This window comes from Triticum urartu, chromosome 6A (genome assembly GCF_056163025.1).
Source record: "Triticum urartu cultivar PI428250 chromosome 6A, HENAU_Tu73, whole genome shotgun sequence".
Classification (NCBI taxonomy): Eukaryota; Viridiplantae; Streptophyta; class Magnoliopsida; order Poales; family Poaceae; genus Triticum; species Triticum urartu.
The window spans coordinates 587,741,842-587,759,519 of NC_141878.1; the positions used below are offsets into that span (position 1 = coordinate 587,741,842).

The 17,678-nt window shown below is 45.5% G+C and overlaps 2 protein-coding genes and 1 pseudogene across 2 annotated transcripts; 2 read left to right on the plus strand and 1 right to left on the minus strand.

Moving 5' to 3' along the window:
• Positions 1-879: 879 nt before the first annotated feature.
• Positions 880-1,810, plus strand: LOC147966715 (uncharacterized). Its single transcript, XM_087530929.1, has 2 exons — positions 880-1,372; positions 1,797-1,810. The coding sequence occupies exons 1-2, from the start codon at positions 880-882 to the stop codon at positions 1,808-1,810; spliced, it is 507 nt and encodes a 168-aa protein (XP_087387055.1).
• Positions 1,766-3,035, minus strand: LOC125517044 (uncharacterized). Its single transcript, XM_087530930.1, has 2 exons — positions 2,953-3,035; positions 1,766-2,498 (listed from the first exon to the last, which is right to left on the minus strand). The coding sequence occupies exons 1-2, from the start codon at positions 3,033-3,035 to the stop codon at positions 1,985-1,987; spliced, it is 597 nt and encodes a 198-aa protein (XP_087387056.1). The 3' UTR covers positions 1,766-1,984.
• Positions 3,036-5,038: 2,003 nt separating this feature from the next.
• Positions 5,039-16,771, plus strand: LOC147966716 (uncharacterized; annotated as a pseudogene).
• Positions 16,772-17,678: the final 907 nt, after the last annotated feature.

A 17,678-nucleotide genomic window follows, 5' to 3' on the forward strand; every position in this document is an offset into this window, starting at 1 on the left:
ACGCCAATACTGGTGGGGGGTGGAGAACGGCAAAAGGAAAATGGCATGGATGAGCTGGGACAGACTACGGTTACCTAAATCCATGGGAGGCATGGGTTTTCGGGACATGAGGGATTTTAACCAGGCTTTGCTCGCCAAACAGGCCTGGAGGCTTATCGACAATCCGGATAGCTTATGTGCGCGTCTGTTGAAAGCTAAATACTACCCCTATGGTCAGCTTCTCGATACAGTATTCCCGAACTCCGGTTCGGAGGTGTGGAAAGGAGTTATGCATGGCCTTGCGCTTATCAAGAAGGGGGTATTATGGCATGTTCGTAATGGTACAATGATCCGTACTTGGCGTGATCCGTGGATTCCGCGCCCTCACTCATTCCGTCCGATCACTCCTAAACGGAATTGTCGTTTCAACTGGGTTTCTGATTTCCTTGATGACAATGGTGCTTGGAGGTATGAGCGGCTGAGGGAGTTTCTTTGGGACATGGATATTGAGCACATTCTAAAGATCAGACCCTCGCCGCGCCAACGTGATGATTTTCTGTTTTGGCACCCGGAAAAGAGTGGACAATTCTCTGTAAGAAGTGCTTACAAGCTGGCCACTTACGAACACAACGATACCTTTGCAAATAGTGCATCTAGCACCAATCCAGAGGGGAACCGATCGAGCTGGAACTATATATGGAAGTCCAAGGTTCCTCAGAAAATGAAGATTACGGCTTGGAGGTGTGCAACAGGTACACTAGCTACATAGCTATGTAAATCCTATAGACACTTGTCTACGACGTCCACCTGCCCGCTGTGTGGTGTGGAGGTGGAGGACTCCTTCCATGCATTAGTAACCTGCACCCATGCAAGAATTTTATGGATAAATATGCGACGAAGATGGCCACTTCCTGGGACGAGTTTATCATCTCTGATGGGAAAGAATGGCTGGTCTCCTTGCTGGCCAGGTGCTCTGAAGATGTCCGTGATTTGCTCATCCTGCTTGTTTGGAGGATTTGGCAGTTGCGGAATGATATGACCCATGGGAAGGCAGCCCCCCCAGTGCCGTCTACCGTCGAGTACCTGGATAGCTACTACAAATCGATCAAGTTAGCTGGCCGCTACTCTACTGAAGATATCCTAAAGGGGAAGATGACAACTGTGGATATGGACAGGCCGAGGCACACGATGGAGCGTCCTGCAGCTCCATGGCCAGCCCCGGCGCAGGGTACCGTGGAGCTCTCGGTTGATGGTTCGTTTCTCCAAGAGGATGGCTCTGCGGCAGCAGGGATGGTGCTCAGGAACGAGAAAGGGGAGATTTTGATGGCCGCGTATCGATATATCTTTCATTGCAACGATCCACTCGAAGCTGAGCTACATGCGATCATGCAGGGTATGGCCTTGGCCATGCAACACTCCGATCTCCCAGTGGTTGTGCAAACGGACTCCTCGGAAGCCCTGTCTAGCTTGACTAATGGTGCGTTGGTTCACTCGAGATACGGTCATATAGTTCTGGAAATCAAAAATCTACTTGGTAGTAGGGAGTTTTTTCCATAAAAAATTAGTAGACTTCAAAATAGAGTTACCGATCGTCTGGCGAAATATAGCCGGTCCGAACGAGTTACGGCTGTGTGGCTTGGCTCGGCTCCATCATGTATCGAGGACATTTGGCCCCTCGACTGTAACTTTATCCATATGTAATGAAACTCCCTTTACCCCCGCAAAAAAAAATACTTCTCTGGACAAAACGAGAGTCTGCGCTGCAGTAGCTTCAACGGTCTGCACACATATGCATTCGGAACTTATAAAATGTATAGGTTATTCGGGCTAGCTACTATACTAGCACATGGTATTAACTAGTAACGATCGATGTGGCCAGCACATATATCTTCAACTGACTGTATTAAGTCGACTTGTACTGTCTCGTGATCTGGCCTGCCGTACGTACGTGCTCATCTCCCACTCGCGCGACCAGCTCTGCTCAGCCGCTCCGTCGATCAGAAGCCTAGGCCGCTGTGCCACGGCGGTGCGCTGGGGTCGCAGTTGCAGGTGGAGCCAGCGCCGGACCGTAGTTCGCTCCCCAATCAACGGCCGGCGGGGCCAGCCAGTGGAGTGGCACCCACGGATACGACGCTTCGCCGTAGCTGTCCCAGTCGAGATTCGGTTGCTGCTGCTGCTGGTGGTGGTAGTTGCCCGGCAACGCGGCGGCCGCGCCATGGTCGACGTACTGATCACGATGGCCCCGCAGCGGCGCCTGCCGCTGCAGGTGAGCGAGAAGCGCCTCGAGCTGCGGGTCGGCGAGTGGCGGCTCGACCGCGGCGGCGTCGACGAGCCAAGGGCCCTCCTTGTGTCTGCTCCCGCCGTCGGAGCTCTTCTTGATGGGCTTGTTGGGCGGGATTAAGACTAGGTCGACCTCCTTCTTGCCGGTGGCCTTGTGGAGGCTCCTGCGGAGGCGCTCGGGGTCGGCCGTGGCCAGCAGCCGCACCTCCTCGGTGGCCTCCGTCTCTGGCTCTCTGCCACTATCTCACCGAACGAGATGAAGCTCGAGCTAATGACGAAGCAGAGGGGTGGATGCAAGGGAGGGGAACTTTTGGTTGCTGGGTACATATGTACCTTATATGTAAAAAAAGTTAGTAATTCAACAAAAAGTCAAAAATTTCTAAAAATATTTTTGATAAAAACTTGACCTTCCATTGTACTAGTGAGAAAAGTGACAAAAACATAAAATTCCTCTTTGACTTCTTCTCAAAAAGACAAATTTTCGATCAAAATAGCATGAATAGTGATCTATAGTAGCAAATAAATTTTGTCTTTTTCGCTGTGAAGTCAACATAGTTTTCTTTTTTCTGAAAATGTGTATACTAGTGCGCAAGTAAGTCAAGTTTATTCTAAAAATAGTTTCTTAACCATTTTAACTTTTTGTTTAATTATTAAAAATAAATCTCCATATAAGGTACATATGTATCCAGAAACCATTGGGTATTTCCCTGGATGCAAGTGGCTATATATGGAGGGAGACCGGAGACGAGACCACTGAACGTGACGAGGAACAACATTGGCAGGTGCAGTGAGTGGGCCGCCTACGTGCAAAGGTCATAATTTTGCTTGTAATTTCCACTGAACATACGCGCGCCCAGAGATCAAAATTTTGCTTGTAATTTCCACTGGACAGGCGCTCGTAATTTCCTCACTTGATTGCTTCATCGGAAAGGAGCGAACGAACGCGCAAAGATCACAATTTCGCGAGCAACTTCCACTGAACAAGCCCGATCACAATTTGCTAAACTCCCTCAGCATGCCACCCACCCACCCGGCACTCGCCTACGTTCGTATACTTTCTCCGTCTAGGTGTGTAAGTCATCTTACGTTGTGCATCGCGACCAAAGCGGAGAGGAAAACGAGAAAACTTAATGTCTTTTTGCTAATTAATAGCATTGCATGCAATGAACTAACCACTGCATGTTATGTTTGGTAGTCTCAAGTCATTGAAAGCATGCACAGCCCACATATCTTATTGGTTAATATGCCACAAAACAAAAAATGAGAAGGGAGTTAATGTACGGTGCCTAAGTGTTTTGGAATTATTTGGTTTTCGTAAGGTGATTTACACACCTAGACGGAGGGAGTACTACTAGTACAAGGGAGGAACTCGGGAGGGGAAGCAACCGCGTAATCAATCATCACACAACATCGATCGGAGTAACGTGGAGCAGCAATACTTACGGGACACGACCGCGGCCGGCCCCCCACTAGTAGAAAAATGGTCAAACGTGAAGCACATTAGTGCCGGTTTGAATTTGAGCTGGCACTAATGTGTGCATTAGTGCCGGTTCCAACGGCTAGCCGGCCACTCTCATTAGTACCTGTTCGTAGCGAACCTTTAGCACCGGTTCGTGCCACGAACCGGTACTAAAGTGAGTGGTGGCAGGATGTTGTCAGTCCGGGGCCCCTCCAGCACCTTTAGTACCAGGTCGTATCACGAACCGGTACTAAAGGTCGTCCTACATAGACCCTTCGTCCACCCGAGCTCGCTCTGTTCTTCCCCTTTCCCCTCTCCTCTCTGTTCTTTTCCCTCTTTCTCTCAAGCTCATCACACATTTTGCCCAAAATTTGTCAAGGTTTGAAGGCCCCCATCAATTCAAATGATCACAAAGGTTAGCAACTTTGTCCTTTCATCTCTCATTGCTAGATTAGCCCGTGCAATGCTTTATATAGTGATTGATTTTTGAGTTTAGTAATTTGGGAGGAATTATATATATGTGCTAGTATTTGATTTATATGCAATCTTAGGTCAAAAATAACACTTAGTTTGCATATGTAGGTGTGTTTTACTTAGTACCTTCTAAATCTCCGTCGTAACCACCGTCGATCGCTCGCAACGTCCCATCGCCGGCACAACCTTGTGGTGAGCCTCTTGTTCATGAAGTTTTATATAAAAAATTAATGTTTGTGTGATTTGGATATATAGTTACTCGTATAATTATCTTACCCATACGTTGTTTGTTATACATAGTGCCATGGTTTTGATATCCGTCCCCGTCGGCCCTCGTCCGGGTTATGATTCAGATGTGGTATATTCTCTTTTAAAACTATTCATTGCATTTCGTATTTATGACAAATTATGCCCATCAAGTTGACATAGATATTTGTATGTAGGAGGTAGTTGAACCGGAAATTCCAACCGACCCTATTGTCGAGAGGTTAAATTTAGTTGAAAGAGAAAACGAGGATTTGAAGGAAAAATTGAAAAGAATTGAGGGGGAGAAGATGGAATTGGAGTTGCATGTTGCCGATGTTGTCGATGATCACAAGATTAAGATGGAGAAAATGCGCTTGAAGATTAGAAAGATTAGAAAATATGCCATTCATAGTGAGGCTTGGTATCATTATGATGTTGGATCAATTGTTACCTTAGTTGCGATCTTGATCGCATTTGTTGTTGCATTAAAATTCTTTAGCTAGAGAGTTATTTGTTTGTTGCATTTAAATGTTGTATGATCTTTATGTATGAACTTTATGTATTGTATTAATTTGGTGTTTTCGGTGCTGTGTATTGAAGATGAGCCGGCAATGGATGTACGATGACCGATGCTCTCCCGAGTTCATTAATGGCGTGCGTACTTTTCTGCTTGCGGCTGAGGCAAACAAGCGGGCGGATGGTTTTATGCCTTGTCCATGTGCTGGCTGTAAGAATGGTCACAATTATTTTACGTCAAGAACCATTCACGTCCACCTATTTGAGTCCGGTTTCATGCCCCACTATAATGTTTGGACCAAGCATGGAGAAAGAGGGGTTATGATGGAAGACAATGAAGAAGAAGAGGACGACGACAGCTATCCTGGCCATGGATTCCCTGAATACGATGATACAACAATGAGGGAAGAAGCTGAGCCGGTAATGCGGGAAGAAGCTGAGCCGGCAATGCGGGAAGAAGCTGAAGAAGAGGCATCGGATGAGCCCATTGATGATCTAGGTCGGGCCATTGCCGATGCAAAGAGAAACTGCGCAAGTGATTTGGAGAAGAAGAAGTTGCAGCGCATGTTAGAGGATCACAAAAAATTGTTGTACCCAAATTGCGTAGGTGACAAGAAAAAGCTGGGCACCACACTGGAATTGCTACAATAGAAGGCAGAGAATGGTGTATCTGACAAGGGATTTGGAAAGTTGCTGGTAATGATAAAGAATATGCTTCCAAAGGACAACGAATTGCCCAAGAGTACGTACGAAGCAAAGAAGGTTGTCTGCCCTCTAGGGTTAGAGGTGCAGAAGATACATGCATGCCCTAATGATTGCATCCTCTACCGCGCTGAGTACGAGGACTTGAACGCTTGCCCAGTATGCGGTGCGTTGCGCTATAAGATCAGCCGCGATGACCCTGGTGATGTCGAGGGCGAGCGCCCCAGGAAGAAGAATCCTGCCAAGGTGATGTGGTATGCTCCTATAATACCACGGTTGAAACGTTTGTTCCAAAACAAAGAGCATGCCAAGGCGATGCGATGGCATAGAAAAGACCGTAAGAAAGACGAAAAGTTGAGAGTAACCGCCGACGGGTCACAGTGCAGAAAAATTGAAAGAAAGTACGGGAAGTAGTTTGCAGATGACGCAAGGAACGTATGGTTTGGTCTAAGCGCAGATGGCATTAATCCTTTTGGGGAGCAGAACAGCAACCATAGCACCTGGCCTGTGACTCTATATTTGTATAACCTTCCTCCTTGGTTGTGCATGAAGCGGAAGTTCATTATGATGCCAGTGCTCATCCAAGGCCCTAAGCAACCCGGCAACAACATTAATGTGTACCTAAGGCCATTAGTTGAAGAACTCTTACAATTATGGAATGGAACAGGTGTACGTGCGTGGGATGAGCACATGGGGGAAGAATTCGTTGCTGTTCGTGACCATCAATGATTGGCCTGCTCTTAGTAACCTTTCAGGACAGACAAATAAGGAATACCGCGCATGCATGCACTGTTTGGACAATACCGACAGTATATATTTGGCTAATTGTAAGAAGAATGTGTATCTGGGACATCGTCGATTTCTTCCGAGTAGGCATCCCGTAAGAAAGAAAGGCAAGCATTTCAAAGGTGAGGCGGATCACCGGATGAAGCCTCGCCACCGTACTGGTGCTGATGTACATGATATGGTCAAGAATTTGAAGGTGGTCTTTGAAAAGGGTCCTGGTGGACAACCTGTTCCGAATGACGCTGACGGACGCGCACCCATGTGGAAGAAGAAATCTATATGTTGGGACCTGCCCTATTGGAAAGACCTAGAGGTCCACTCCGCAATCGACGTGATGCACGTGATGAAGAATCTTTGTGTGACCCTGCTTCTCGTCGAATATAAAGGGAATAATAAACATGGCAGAGAAAAAGTTTCAGAACCTAAAGTCTCATGACTGCCACGTGATTATGCCGCAACTGCTTCGGGTTGCATTGATGGGGCTTCTACCGGAAAACATTCGATTAGCCATTGTGAAGCTATGTGCATTCCTCAATGCAATCTCTCAGAAGGTAATCGATCCAGAAATCATACCAAGGTTAGAGAATGATTTGGTGCAATGTCTTGTCAGTTTCGAGTTGGTGTTCCCACCATCCTTCTTCAACATCATGACGCACGTCCTAGTTCACCTATGTGAAGAGATTAACGTTTTGGGTCCCGTATTTCTACACAATATGTTCCCCTTTGAGAGGTTCATGGGAGTCTTAAAGAAATATGTTCATAACCGTGCTAGACCAGAAGGAAGCATCTCTAAGGGCCATGAAAATGAGGAGGTCATTGAGTTTTGTATTGACTTTATTCCTGACCTTAAGCCGATTGGTGTTCCTGAATCGCGACATAAGGGCGGACTGGATGGAAAAGGCACGCTAGGAGGAGAACAAATAATATGTATGGACGGACATTCTCTCACTGAAGCACACTACACAGTTCTACAGAATTCCGCCTTGGTGGCTCCGTATATGGATGAACATAAGAATTTGCTACGCTCCAAACACCCGGAGCGGTCTGATGACTGGATTACACGTGAACAAATCAGGAGTTTCGTCAGCTGGTTACAGACACGTACCATGCATGACGCCTCTATTGAAGATGACCTGTACTTGCTGTCCCAGTTACCATCTTCGAATATAATGACTTTCAAAGGTTACGAGATAAATGGTAATACATTTTACACGATCGCCCAAGATAAGAAGAGCACCAACCAAAACAGTGGTGTCCGCTTTGATGCAGAAACCAAGATGGGAAAGGAAACATATTATGGTTATATACAGGACATATGGGAACTTGACTATCGACATGGTTTGAAGGTCCCTTTGTTTCGGTGCAAATGGGTCAATATGACACGAGGCGTCGTAACGGAAGACCCGCAGTACGGAATGACAACAGTGGATCTGAACAATCTTGTGTATGCAGACGAACCATTCGTCCTAGCCAATGATGTGCCACATGTTTTCTATGTGAAGGACATGTCTACCAAGCCGAGAAAAAGAAAAGATAAGAAAGCGAATGCATCGTACGATGAGCTAAAGCGGCACATAGTTCTTTCTGGGAAGAGAAACATCATGGGACTGGATGACAAGACAGACATGTCAGGAGATTATGAAAAGTTTGATGAAATTGCTCCATTCACAGTGAATATTGACCCGGGCATCCAGTTAAATGATGTAGATTTTACATGGCTACGGTGCAACGGGACACACGCGAAAAAAAAGTTTCACACCCAAAGATCTGGGATGTGATCGGCGTCACTATCATCACTTTCTTCTGTGTTTCACACCCATGAGGGAATCTCTGTAATAGTTAGGGTAGCTAGTTATGTGTTTTGGCATTTGAAACGCGAAAAAATTTTATGTGCAAGCAAATTCTTTCATGCATTTACTGATTTTTTCACCTAAATGACCCTGAAATTGAAAAGCATTTCAAATGAACTCAGAAAAGGTTGAAAGTTGGCATGGTATCATAATTTCACCCACATAGCATGTGCAAAAAAGTAGAGAGGGTTACCGCAAAAACTGGATGCACTTCGTGTACAAAATGGACAATCTTTTTCGAAGTATCAGGGTTTCGGACGAAAACTCATCCGTTACAAAGGCATTTCATTTTTTAAATAACCTAAGCATTACTAAATTGAATATAATGATAGAACACACTAATATTAAACATAAAAAAAAGAATCACTGAAAAATCTATTTTCAAAGTTAAGTTATTCACAAACTAGTGATTCACACAAATTTCAAATAATTTAAAATTTAAACTATTCAAATTTGTAAACTACCGGTACTAACAAAAAGTTTGTAATTTTTTATACGTAAAGCAAAAATATTCACAAACAAACTCTAGATACAGCAAAAAACAACTCTAAAATAAATAAAACAAAAATAAATAAAGTAAAAAAATAAGAAAAAAAAAGCCCACCTACTGGGTCACAGCGGCCTGCATACGACTAGAAACCCAAATTCTAGTTGGGTCAGGATGCAGGCCCGCTAGCCCAGTAGGCCCAACAGGGCATCGCAGAAGAGGTAGGCCCAGAAGGCCTGCTTAAGAGAGGAGCTCGAGACAGCAGCGACGGCGAGGCTTATAAGCAGGTGCGAGTACCCCTCGGCTAGCGAGGTGGGACTAAAGTTCTGCGCCCCTCGCCTGGCAGCGCACACCCTTTAGTACCGGGTCGTGGCTCCAACCGGTACTAAACGGGGGGCCTTTAGTATCGGTTGGTGCCACGACCCGGTACTAAAGGGGGTGCGGTTCCCGCCGCTTCGCCTGGCCAAAACAGACCTTTAGTACCGGTTGGTGGCTCCAACCGGTACTAAAGGTGGGTTCTATATAAGAAACACTTCGAAAAATTTCAGTTTCTCATCTCACTTCTCTCTGCCGCCGCCCCGTCGCCGCTCCTATCGCGCCGTCCCCGTCGACTCCGCGACGCCCGCGTCCTCATCGCATCGTTCCCGTCGACTCCGCGGTGCCCCCGTCGCCGTCCCCTCGCCTCGCCGCCGTCGCCTTGGATCGCGACCTCGCCTCACCGTCGCCGTCGCCTCGACCTCCCCCGCGCATGCTATGAGCCCCTCCCCCGGCCCCTCTCCTCCCTCCAATCGATCAAAGCCACCGCGCGCCGACGCCGGCCGTAGCACACACACGCGCGCGCGCACACACACACTACATGCACACACACACACACTACACGCGCACACACACACATTTTTTTCTGTTTTTATTTTTTATTTTTTTTTGTTTTTCATACAAAGTTTTAGATGAATTAATTAATTAGATTAGATTAATGTCAAATAGTATATAGAAATGTTAGTTATAATATATATAATGTCAAAGGTTTTTTCTGTTTTTTATACAAATGTTATAGAAATGTTAGTTATATAGAAATGTTAGAAATTTTGGAAATGTTAGTTTTAGCTAGATGAATTAGATTAATTTCAAATTGTTAGACGACGATCGATGTTTTTTTTAGTTTCTTATATTTTTAGTTATAAAATTTAGAATTTGCATATATGAAATCACAATCCATCATTTAAAAAATGTTACTTTACTTTTGCGGCATATAGTATTTGTTGTCGACGATGCCTGGCCCGCATCCTCGCCGTCGACCCGTTCGTGACGACGTCCTGCTTCAGAGGACCCATGTCCGGGACTGGGCTCCGCCGGGCTGGCACTGGGAGGTGCTACCTTCAGGGGCGCGACGCTTGGTGAGGAACCCGGCCCCGGGTCCCGTCGTCGACCCTCATCTCCTTTGGTGGCGTTCGCGTGGGCCACTTTCGGTGCGGAGGGAGCCGGCCCCGCCGGAGGTGGTACGTCGCCGTGTCAGGGAGGAGGACGAGCACGTCCATCGCTACATGGCTGCTATGGACGTCAGGTTCTCCAATACCCGGTAGGTTCTTTTGGGAGATCACCCGAGCTATGATCCAGTGATGGTTCCTTCTCTTTGGGTGTCCACCGCCCGCACCTCAGGAACCGCGAGTGGCCTAGATTACTCTGTAGTATTCGATCTTTATTAGCTTGCTAGCTAGCTAGCTAGTGATGTATTCGATATTATATCTATTATTCAAGACGATGTATTCAAGATTATATCTATTATTCGAGATGATGTATTCGAGATTATATCTATTATTCGAGACGACGTATTCGAGATTATATTCGATGATGCTTATTATGTACTATGATTGATTCAGTTTTTCCTTATTAATTGATTGCATCCATGCATTGTAATTTGAATATATTTCTTTTGGTTTAGTTAAACAAAACCTATGGCGGACAATACCGGCAGAGAGGGAGAAGAGGCCCTGTTCAATATCATACGCAATCCTCGCGGGCCAGATGATGATCAGAATGAAGAAGATTATGACGGCTCCGAATATCTAAACAACACCGGGGAGGGTGATATGATATTCGATCGCGACGACCGAATTGATGAAGTCATGAACTATGAACAAGACGAAGAAAATGTTGATCTTGAAACAACAAAGACCGGCGAGGTATATATATTTATATAAGCAGGCATCTGGTGATCATCACATGTTTTAAATGACATGAAGATATATTAACGAATCGATCTTTCTTCTTTCAGCCATCCGGATTGAGCAAATCTTCGGGCAACAGGAAACGAGGCCCGAACAAAAAGTTGAAGGAGGGCGTAAAGTACAATATCGAGGCCATCAAACCTAATGGCGAACCATTAGCGCCTAAGAAGATTGGGGACAAGTTCATTCGTCAGTGTGGAGTTCTTGTGAAGGACCAACTCCCGATCTCCCTTCAAGAATGGAGAGAGCCAGCAAAGCCACGTCCAGGAGTTACTTTTGTCGACGACAAACAAAAACTTCTGCTTTGGGAAACGCTCATGGAACATTTCACCCCACCAGATCATTTCACAGATGCAAATGTGGAGAAAGTCAAGGACGCTGCTCTTAGAAAGATGGCGGTTGCATTCAAGAACCACAAGATTCGTGAATGGGCCAAGTACGTCAAGGGAGGAAGGAAGACTCCAGTATTCGAGGGAACACTAGAGAAGCAAAGTTCTCATTGGGACGATTTCATGAAATTCAAGGATTCGGAATTATCTAAGGAACGTCGAGAATAAACAAGGCCAATGCCGCAAAAAAGGATAAGTTCCATAAGCTGGGGCAGGTAGCTATGCGATGGGAATGACTAAGTGGGATAAGTCTGAAAAAGAGATGCTGGATGCAGGTGTCACTCCAGAAACATTGAGCTGGCCCCCCAGGTGCAGGACTTGGTTCTATGCGCATGGGGGGAGTTGGACCCGAAGACAGGCAAAGTTTCGAAGAAGGCATGTCTGGACGGAGCCAAAGATAAGCTACTTGTTGCAATAGAAGAGGCTCGATCGGGGGTGTTCGAGCCCAAAAGAGAGAACGACGAGCTTACGCGTGCCCTGGGAAATCCTGAACACCTGGGAAGAACACGAGGCATGGGCGCTATGCCGTGGTATGAGGGGTTTTCGGACTGGAATGCCGACTACAGAACCCGTGCGAGAAATAAGATTGCGGAGGAGAAGAAGAGGAAGATGGAGGATGAGCAGAGGAAGCTAGACTATGAACGCCTTCAAGGCCTAGAATCAGCGCACGCGGACTTGGCAGTCAAATTCCAGCGGCAGCAGGAGCAGATCGACTCACTTAGCCAGCAAAGAGGGTCTCAGCAGCTGCAGCAGCTAGCGGATGATCCACCATTGGATAGCACCGTCCCATCCATGCCGAGAAGCAGCATGGGTTCCGCCCCGGGCGACGCATTGCTGGATAGCTACCCAGTGGATGACATCACGGAGAACAGTAACTGGGAGCTACACTTCAAAATGAAGAATATATCCATGAAGGTGGCGGACGCCCTTGATTTTACAAATCCCCCCGAGGCAACCTTCCATTGCAACCCGATTCCAGCGGGCTATGCTCGTGTCTTGGTTGATGAGGTGGTGGACCAATATTCGGGGCTAGAGCTTGACATTTATGGAGGTGACGATGAGCACACACTGGGAGAGGTGACGATGAGCACAATATGGTCCAAGCCTCGCGCCTCTTCCGCAGAGGCCTTACGACAAGTCCGAGGAAGAAAACGTAGCCATATCGAAGGCCGAGGTGGAAGCCCATTTTGTACCGAAACCGCCATCGTCGCCAAGGGAGAAAATGCCTGTGGAAAAGATTGACCACTTCATTCGTATGGCTAGAGCACCAGCTCCCAAGCCTGTTGACACAGACTATGAGCGCCACATCAAGAAGTTAAATCGAGCACGTCTACAGAAAGAGCCGAGCTCGAGCTCGAGCAAATCAGCTGGCAAAAGGAGCGGTAAAACCGTTCCCCAGCTGGGAGAACAGGCGGCGCAATCAATCCCCCCGCTTGTTGTGCCAACAACACATTAGAGTAGGCGCGCCCAATATTATTGTGGGCAAACCGTTAACGTTCCCGGGGTGGGTGATGTAGTAATAACCGAGGAGCATATTGCGCAGGCTGAAGCGATCGGGATCACTGTTGGACAACTCCTTGATATCGAGCCCATGTCTCCGACTAGAGAGGAGGAAATAAAACGGAAATATGACCGGGGCCAACCTTTGGTCGAGCCAGACGAGGTCAAGAACCTCCCAACGAGAATGTATGAATTGCATCGATGGTACATGGACATTACCAAGATTTCCAATCGAGAGTTCCTCATGGTGAATGTCAAGGAGGAGCATTACTATCATGAGAAAGCTTTGGCCGTTGAGTATTCAGAACTGTTTCAGCTATACAATCAAGACGCACTCGACAAATCTATCGTCAGTTGCTATTGTGTGTAAATGATTTCTTTCTGTAATTTAAGTCTCAAGTTAGCTGTAGTGATTATTTTGATCAATCATTACCTGTAATTATCCTCACTATATTCTTTTCTGTGGTATTATGCAGGATGAAGATTTATGAAATGAAAAAAGGTGGACGCTATGGCATTGGGTTCATTGACCCAAATACCATTAATGAATACACATGAAAATTAGATCCATATTACGAAAAAAGTGTAGAGGAAAGCATGCTACAGTTCTTCAAGCACCTCAAATACAATGAAGATATACTACTTCCTTACAACTTCGAGTGAGTCACACTGTCTTGTACTACAAATTCTGTTTTTGCCTACTAGCTAGCTACATGTTTTTGCTTACATATGTCCGCTTAATTAAGACATGCAAATGTGTGTGCATGCAGATTTCACTGAATCTTGTTAATCATTAAAGTTGATGAAGGAACAGTTAAAGTACTAGACTCACTACTTAAGAAAGCAAGTGACTACACCATCGTGAAGGGGATAGTCAACAGGTAATTTCAATCATTATTAACTATATCTCGGCCTATTTAATTAGTTCGTAATTTCCTGATAACAACTATTTAATAATTCATTTATTCATTTTCTTTGTCGGCGGGCAGGGCTTGGGCAAAGTTCATCAGGGCCACTCTAGGCCCATGGAAACAAGATCTGAAATGGTATCGACCCCAGGTAAGTAATTAAGTAGTACTAGCTAGCTGCCATCTTTTTAATTATCATGCTTGATTAATTATTATCTGATCAAATTATATTCTCGTAAAGGTCCTGAAGCAGGCGACGGGGAATAATCTGTGTGCATACTACGTTTGCGAGAACATTCGCATGATGGCGTCTGAAAGGAGCAAATCTCAAAAACAAGAGTGGGTACGTTTGTCAGAACACTATTCACAATTTTTATACCATTATCGATATCTAGTCACACAACTAATACACATGCATATTGATCTCCTTCTTAACAGTTCAAAGAGGTGCGGGAGCAGCTCCTACCAACGGAGCGCATACAAGCAATTCAAAAGGAAATAGCGGGATTTTTGCTCGACCAGGTCATAGATCGCAAAAGAGAATACTATTACCCGCTACAGCCTCCATGAACCACTTCCAATTGTTATCGTGCTCCGAAGGCATCAATTAGGCTAATGCCACTGGCTCCGAAGGCACCAATTAGAAGAAATTATATATATATATATATATTATGATCGGTTCTACTAGAAATTCTATTTATATATATGCATAACGTGTACAATATGTAGTATTCTAAAATACCAGCAAACAAAAAAGAATTAAATGAAAAATATAAAATTAAATGAAAAAGAAATCATAAACCAAAACCCCCCAATCTTTTAATACCGGTTGGTGACACCAACCGGTATTAAAGGCTCCTTGCCCCGAAGCTGGCTCGTGCCATGTGGTTGCTCTTTAGCACCGGTTCGTGCTGAACCGGTATTAAAAGGAGAGGCCTTTAGTGCCTACACTTTAGCGCCGATTACCTAATCGGTACTAAAGGGTCTTACGAATCGGTGCTATTGCCCGATTCTGCACTATCGTTGCATTGCATTGCATGCATGTGCATGTCGCGCCGCGTGAGAAGCACGGTATTACGTAACGGCTCTGCTGCTCTCCTCCATGGCCATGGGCGAGGTTGACGCGTGGTTGACGAGACGCCGAGGACTCGGCGTCAGCACACACTGAGCAGTGGGCACTCCAGCGATGAGTGATCTGATCTCCAACTCCAACCCATGTTTCCAAAATCTAACGACTTCATTAATCCATTCTTTTCTAGCACCAGCTTGACGCGTTGGACGACTTGCCTTTCGTGCCGGTACAGGACCATATGCGAAATATCTCCAACTAAACCCTCCTTTTTCGTTTTCGTTTGTCCCACCGAACAGCTGGACCCACATAGAAAATCTTCACCCAACGAAGCCCCCTCATATGTCTAAATTGTCCAGCACACCATTTGTCCATTTCCACCCCCCAGCGTGGATGCGAGGCCGCCCGAACGCGCTTGCAACATCGGACCGGCCCTGACTGGCCCACCTTCCTGCCACAAAATTTCATTTCTAACCTTTCCTTGCATAAAACCCTAACCATTTCTCTCACTGTCCACTTTGCTTCTAGTCCGCCCTACACTCCTCTCCGATCACCTCTGTCCATCTTCTCCATTTCGCGCAATGGATCTGAGCTCATGGGTCCGAATCCAGCAACGGCGTCGACTGGGAACTCGCTATCTACTCAGACGAGGAGGAGAAAGCCCTCCAGCTCGCGCTCCGCTGCTCCCGGGTCAAGACACAAACTCCATTGCCGGTCCGCCCCAACCCAAATCCATTAGCCGGACTCCTTCAGCACCATCCAGACGCGGATCTAGTAGCACATCATGCACGTCCAACGGTAGCGAACGCGTTCGGGCTCTCCATATCCGCCCTAGATATAGGTTGGGTATGAGGGGAGCCGGTCAACCCGGGCACGACAAATGAGGCCGATACGAGGAGCCCGGGTGTTAGAGGGGCTTTGGGACGCCCGACTGTAGATGGTCTAACTACATGTCATGGCGGATCAGATCGATCGGGGTGCATAGTTGAATTGCATGTGACGTGGTGCAAGACAAAGGTGCGTAGTAAGTACTACTTTAGTGATCTACTCCCTCTCTCCTTGAAGAGAGATGCTAGACTTACGGACACATTATCACCGGATTTTAGTTACGGACTCCAATGGAGAGTTGTGGTTGAAGAAGATTAGGGAGGAGAGGTCCCACCAGCTAAAATCAGGGGTGTTGGTTGGCGAGGAAGGAGCCCGTAAAATCAGTCCGTGCAAGAATTCTGTAAGTGTAGGATTTTCGCTTCTTGAAAGAGTGAGCACTTCAAACTTTGTCGAAGAGTCAAACTACCTCAAAGTTTGACCGAGTTTGTGAAAAAATATATCAATGTTTTTGAAACCAAATAGGTATATAATGAAAATATATTTTATCATGAATCTAATGGAACTAATTTGATGGCACAAATATTGATGTATTATTGTATAAATACGATCAAATACACAAAATTTTTATTTTTCAATAAAGTTGGATGTACACTTTTTTAAAGACGAAGAGAGTAAATGATTTTGTATTACTTTACAGAGGGGTAGTAGCAAATCACGGTGGAAGAGAGTGACTTGAAAAGAGCGTTTGCATGCATGCATGTTCATCTTCTCGAAGCTAGTGAGCGCGGTACCGCCGCTGATCAAACAAGCATCCGAGTTGGAACAATGAACAACCGTGATAGTATCCGAATGAGATCAGATCATCGGCCCGCCCTTCTGGATGATGCGTGCATGGTTGATTCTATGTTGCTACGCATCTTGCGGTGTAGCACGCGCACGCCCAGGGCCGGCGCGGCGGCCGGGTCTGCTACTCTAGTTTGCCGTCGACGCTTTCGCAAACCGGACCACCGGCAGCATACAAAACAGAGCAGCTGCTGCAGCAGGCAGCAGCAGATGGTCCCTGTGGCCTCTGAGCTCAACTCAGCCAACTGACATGCATGCATGCACGGTGGAAGATCATATATGCCATTGCCAGCCACTCTGTTTCGTTTCCCACTCGACGCGCCACCGGACACGTACGGACGTACTACCAATACTTCTCTAGACAAAATGAGAGTCTGCACTGCAGTAGCTTCAACGGTCTGCACACATATGCATTCGGAACTTACAAAATGTATAGGTTATTCGTGCTAGCTACTCAAAGTTTGAGGTATTGTTCGCATGAATACTTAATCATGGCTAATATATAAAATATATAACCTTTTTGAATATAACTCATGAGTTAAAATTATACACAGGTGAATATTTAGTAAAGGTTTTTATTCATCATTTTGTATAATTTAAATATAAGCTGCAACTGTATAATTTTTTTGTATTCACTAAACATATTTATTTAATATAAATATTTTAAATGTTTTTATTTAATAAACATTTTTATATAATACATGGGTGTACATTTAAATGTTTTTATTTACTAATCATCATCGTTATGTATACTATTTATATCCACACAAAAAATAATAATATTTATAAATCATGAATATTCAAACGTTAGTTTTATTACATACGTTTTACAAATATCATAAAAAAACCTAGTGCGAGCAAAATGGGCAGCACTATTTGCAACCCATTTAAGCCTCACGTGCAACCCATTTTTTTTTGGTATACTACAAGAAGGACTGTTATCGATATTGTACAAAAGAGTACTATCGATGGAGTGGTTTAAGTCGGCTAGTATTCTTGCTGTAGTTCATGAGTTCGACCCGTGGGGGTTAATTTTCCTGTACTGAAACCCGGGACCCATGAGTGATTGAAGCGGAAAAATAAAATGCATTCTAAGGCGTAGACAGGGGCTTTTTTATGAGAAATAAAAAAATCAGG

Bases quoted from the DNA above. Each gene is read 5' to 3' on its own strand.
- LOC147966715 (XM_087530929.1), top strand. From the start codon at position 880: ATGGCCACTTCCTGGGACGAGTTTATCATCTCTGATGGGAAAGAATGG.
- LOC125517044 (XM_087530930.1), bottom strand. From the start codon at position 3,035: ATGTTGTTCCTCGTCACGTTCAGTGGTCTCGTCTCCGGTCTCCCTCCA. The intron at 2,499-2,952 runs GTTTCTGGATAC...TCGGTGAGATAG, and splicing joins ATCCAGGGAAATACCCAATG to TGGCAGAGAGCCAGAGACGG.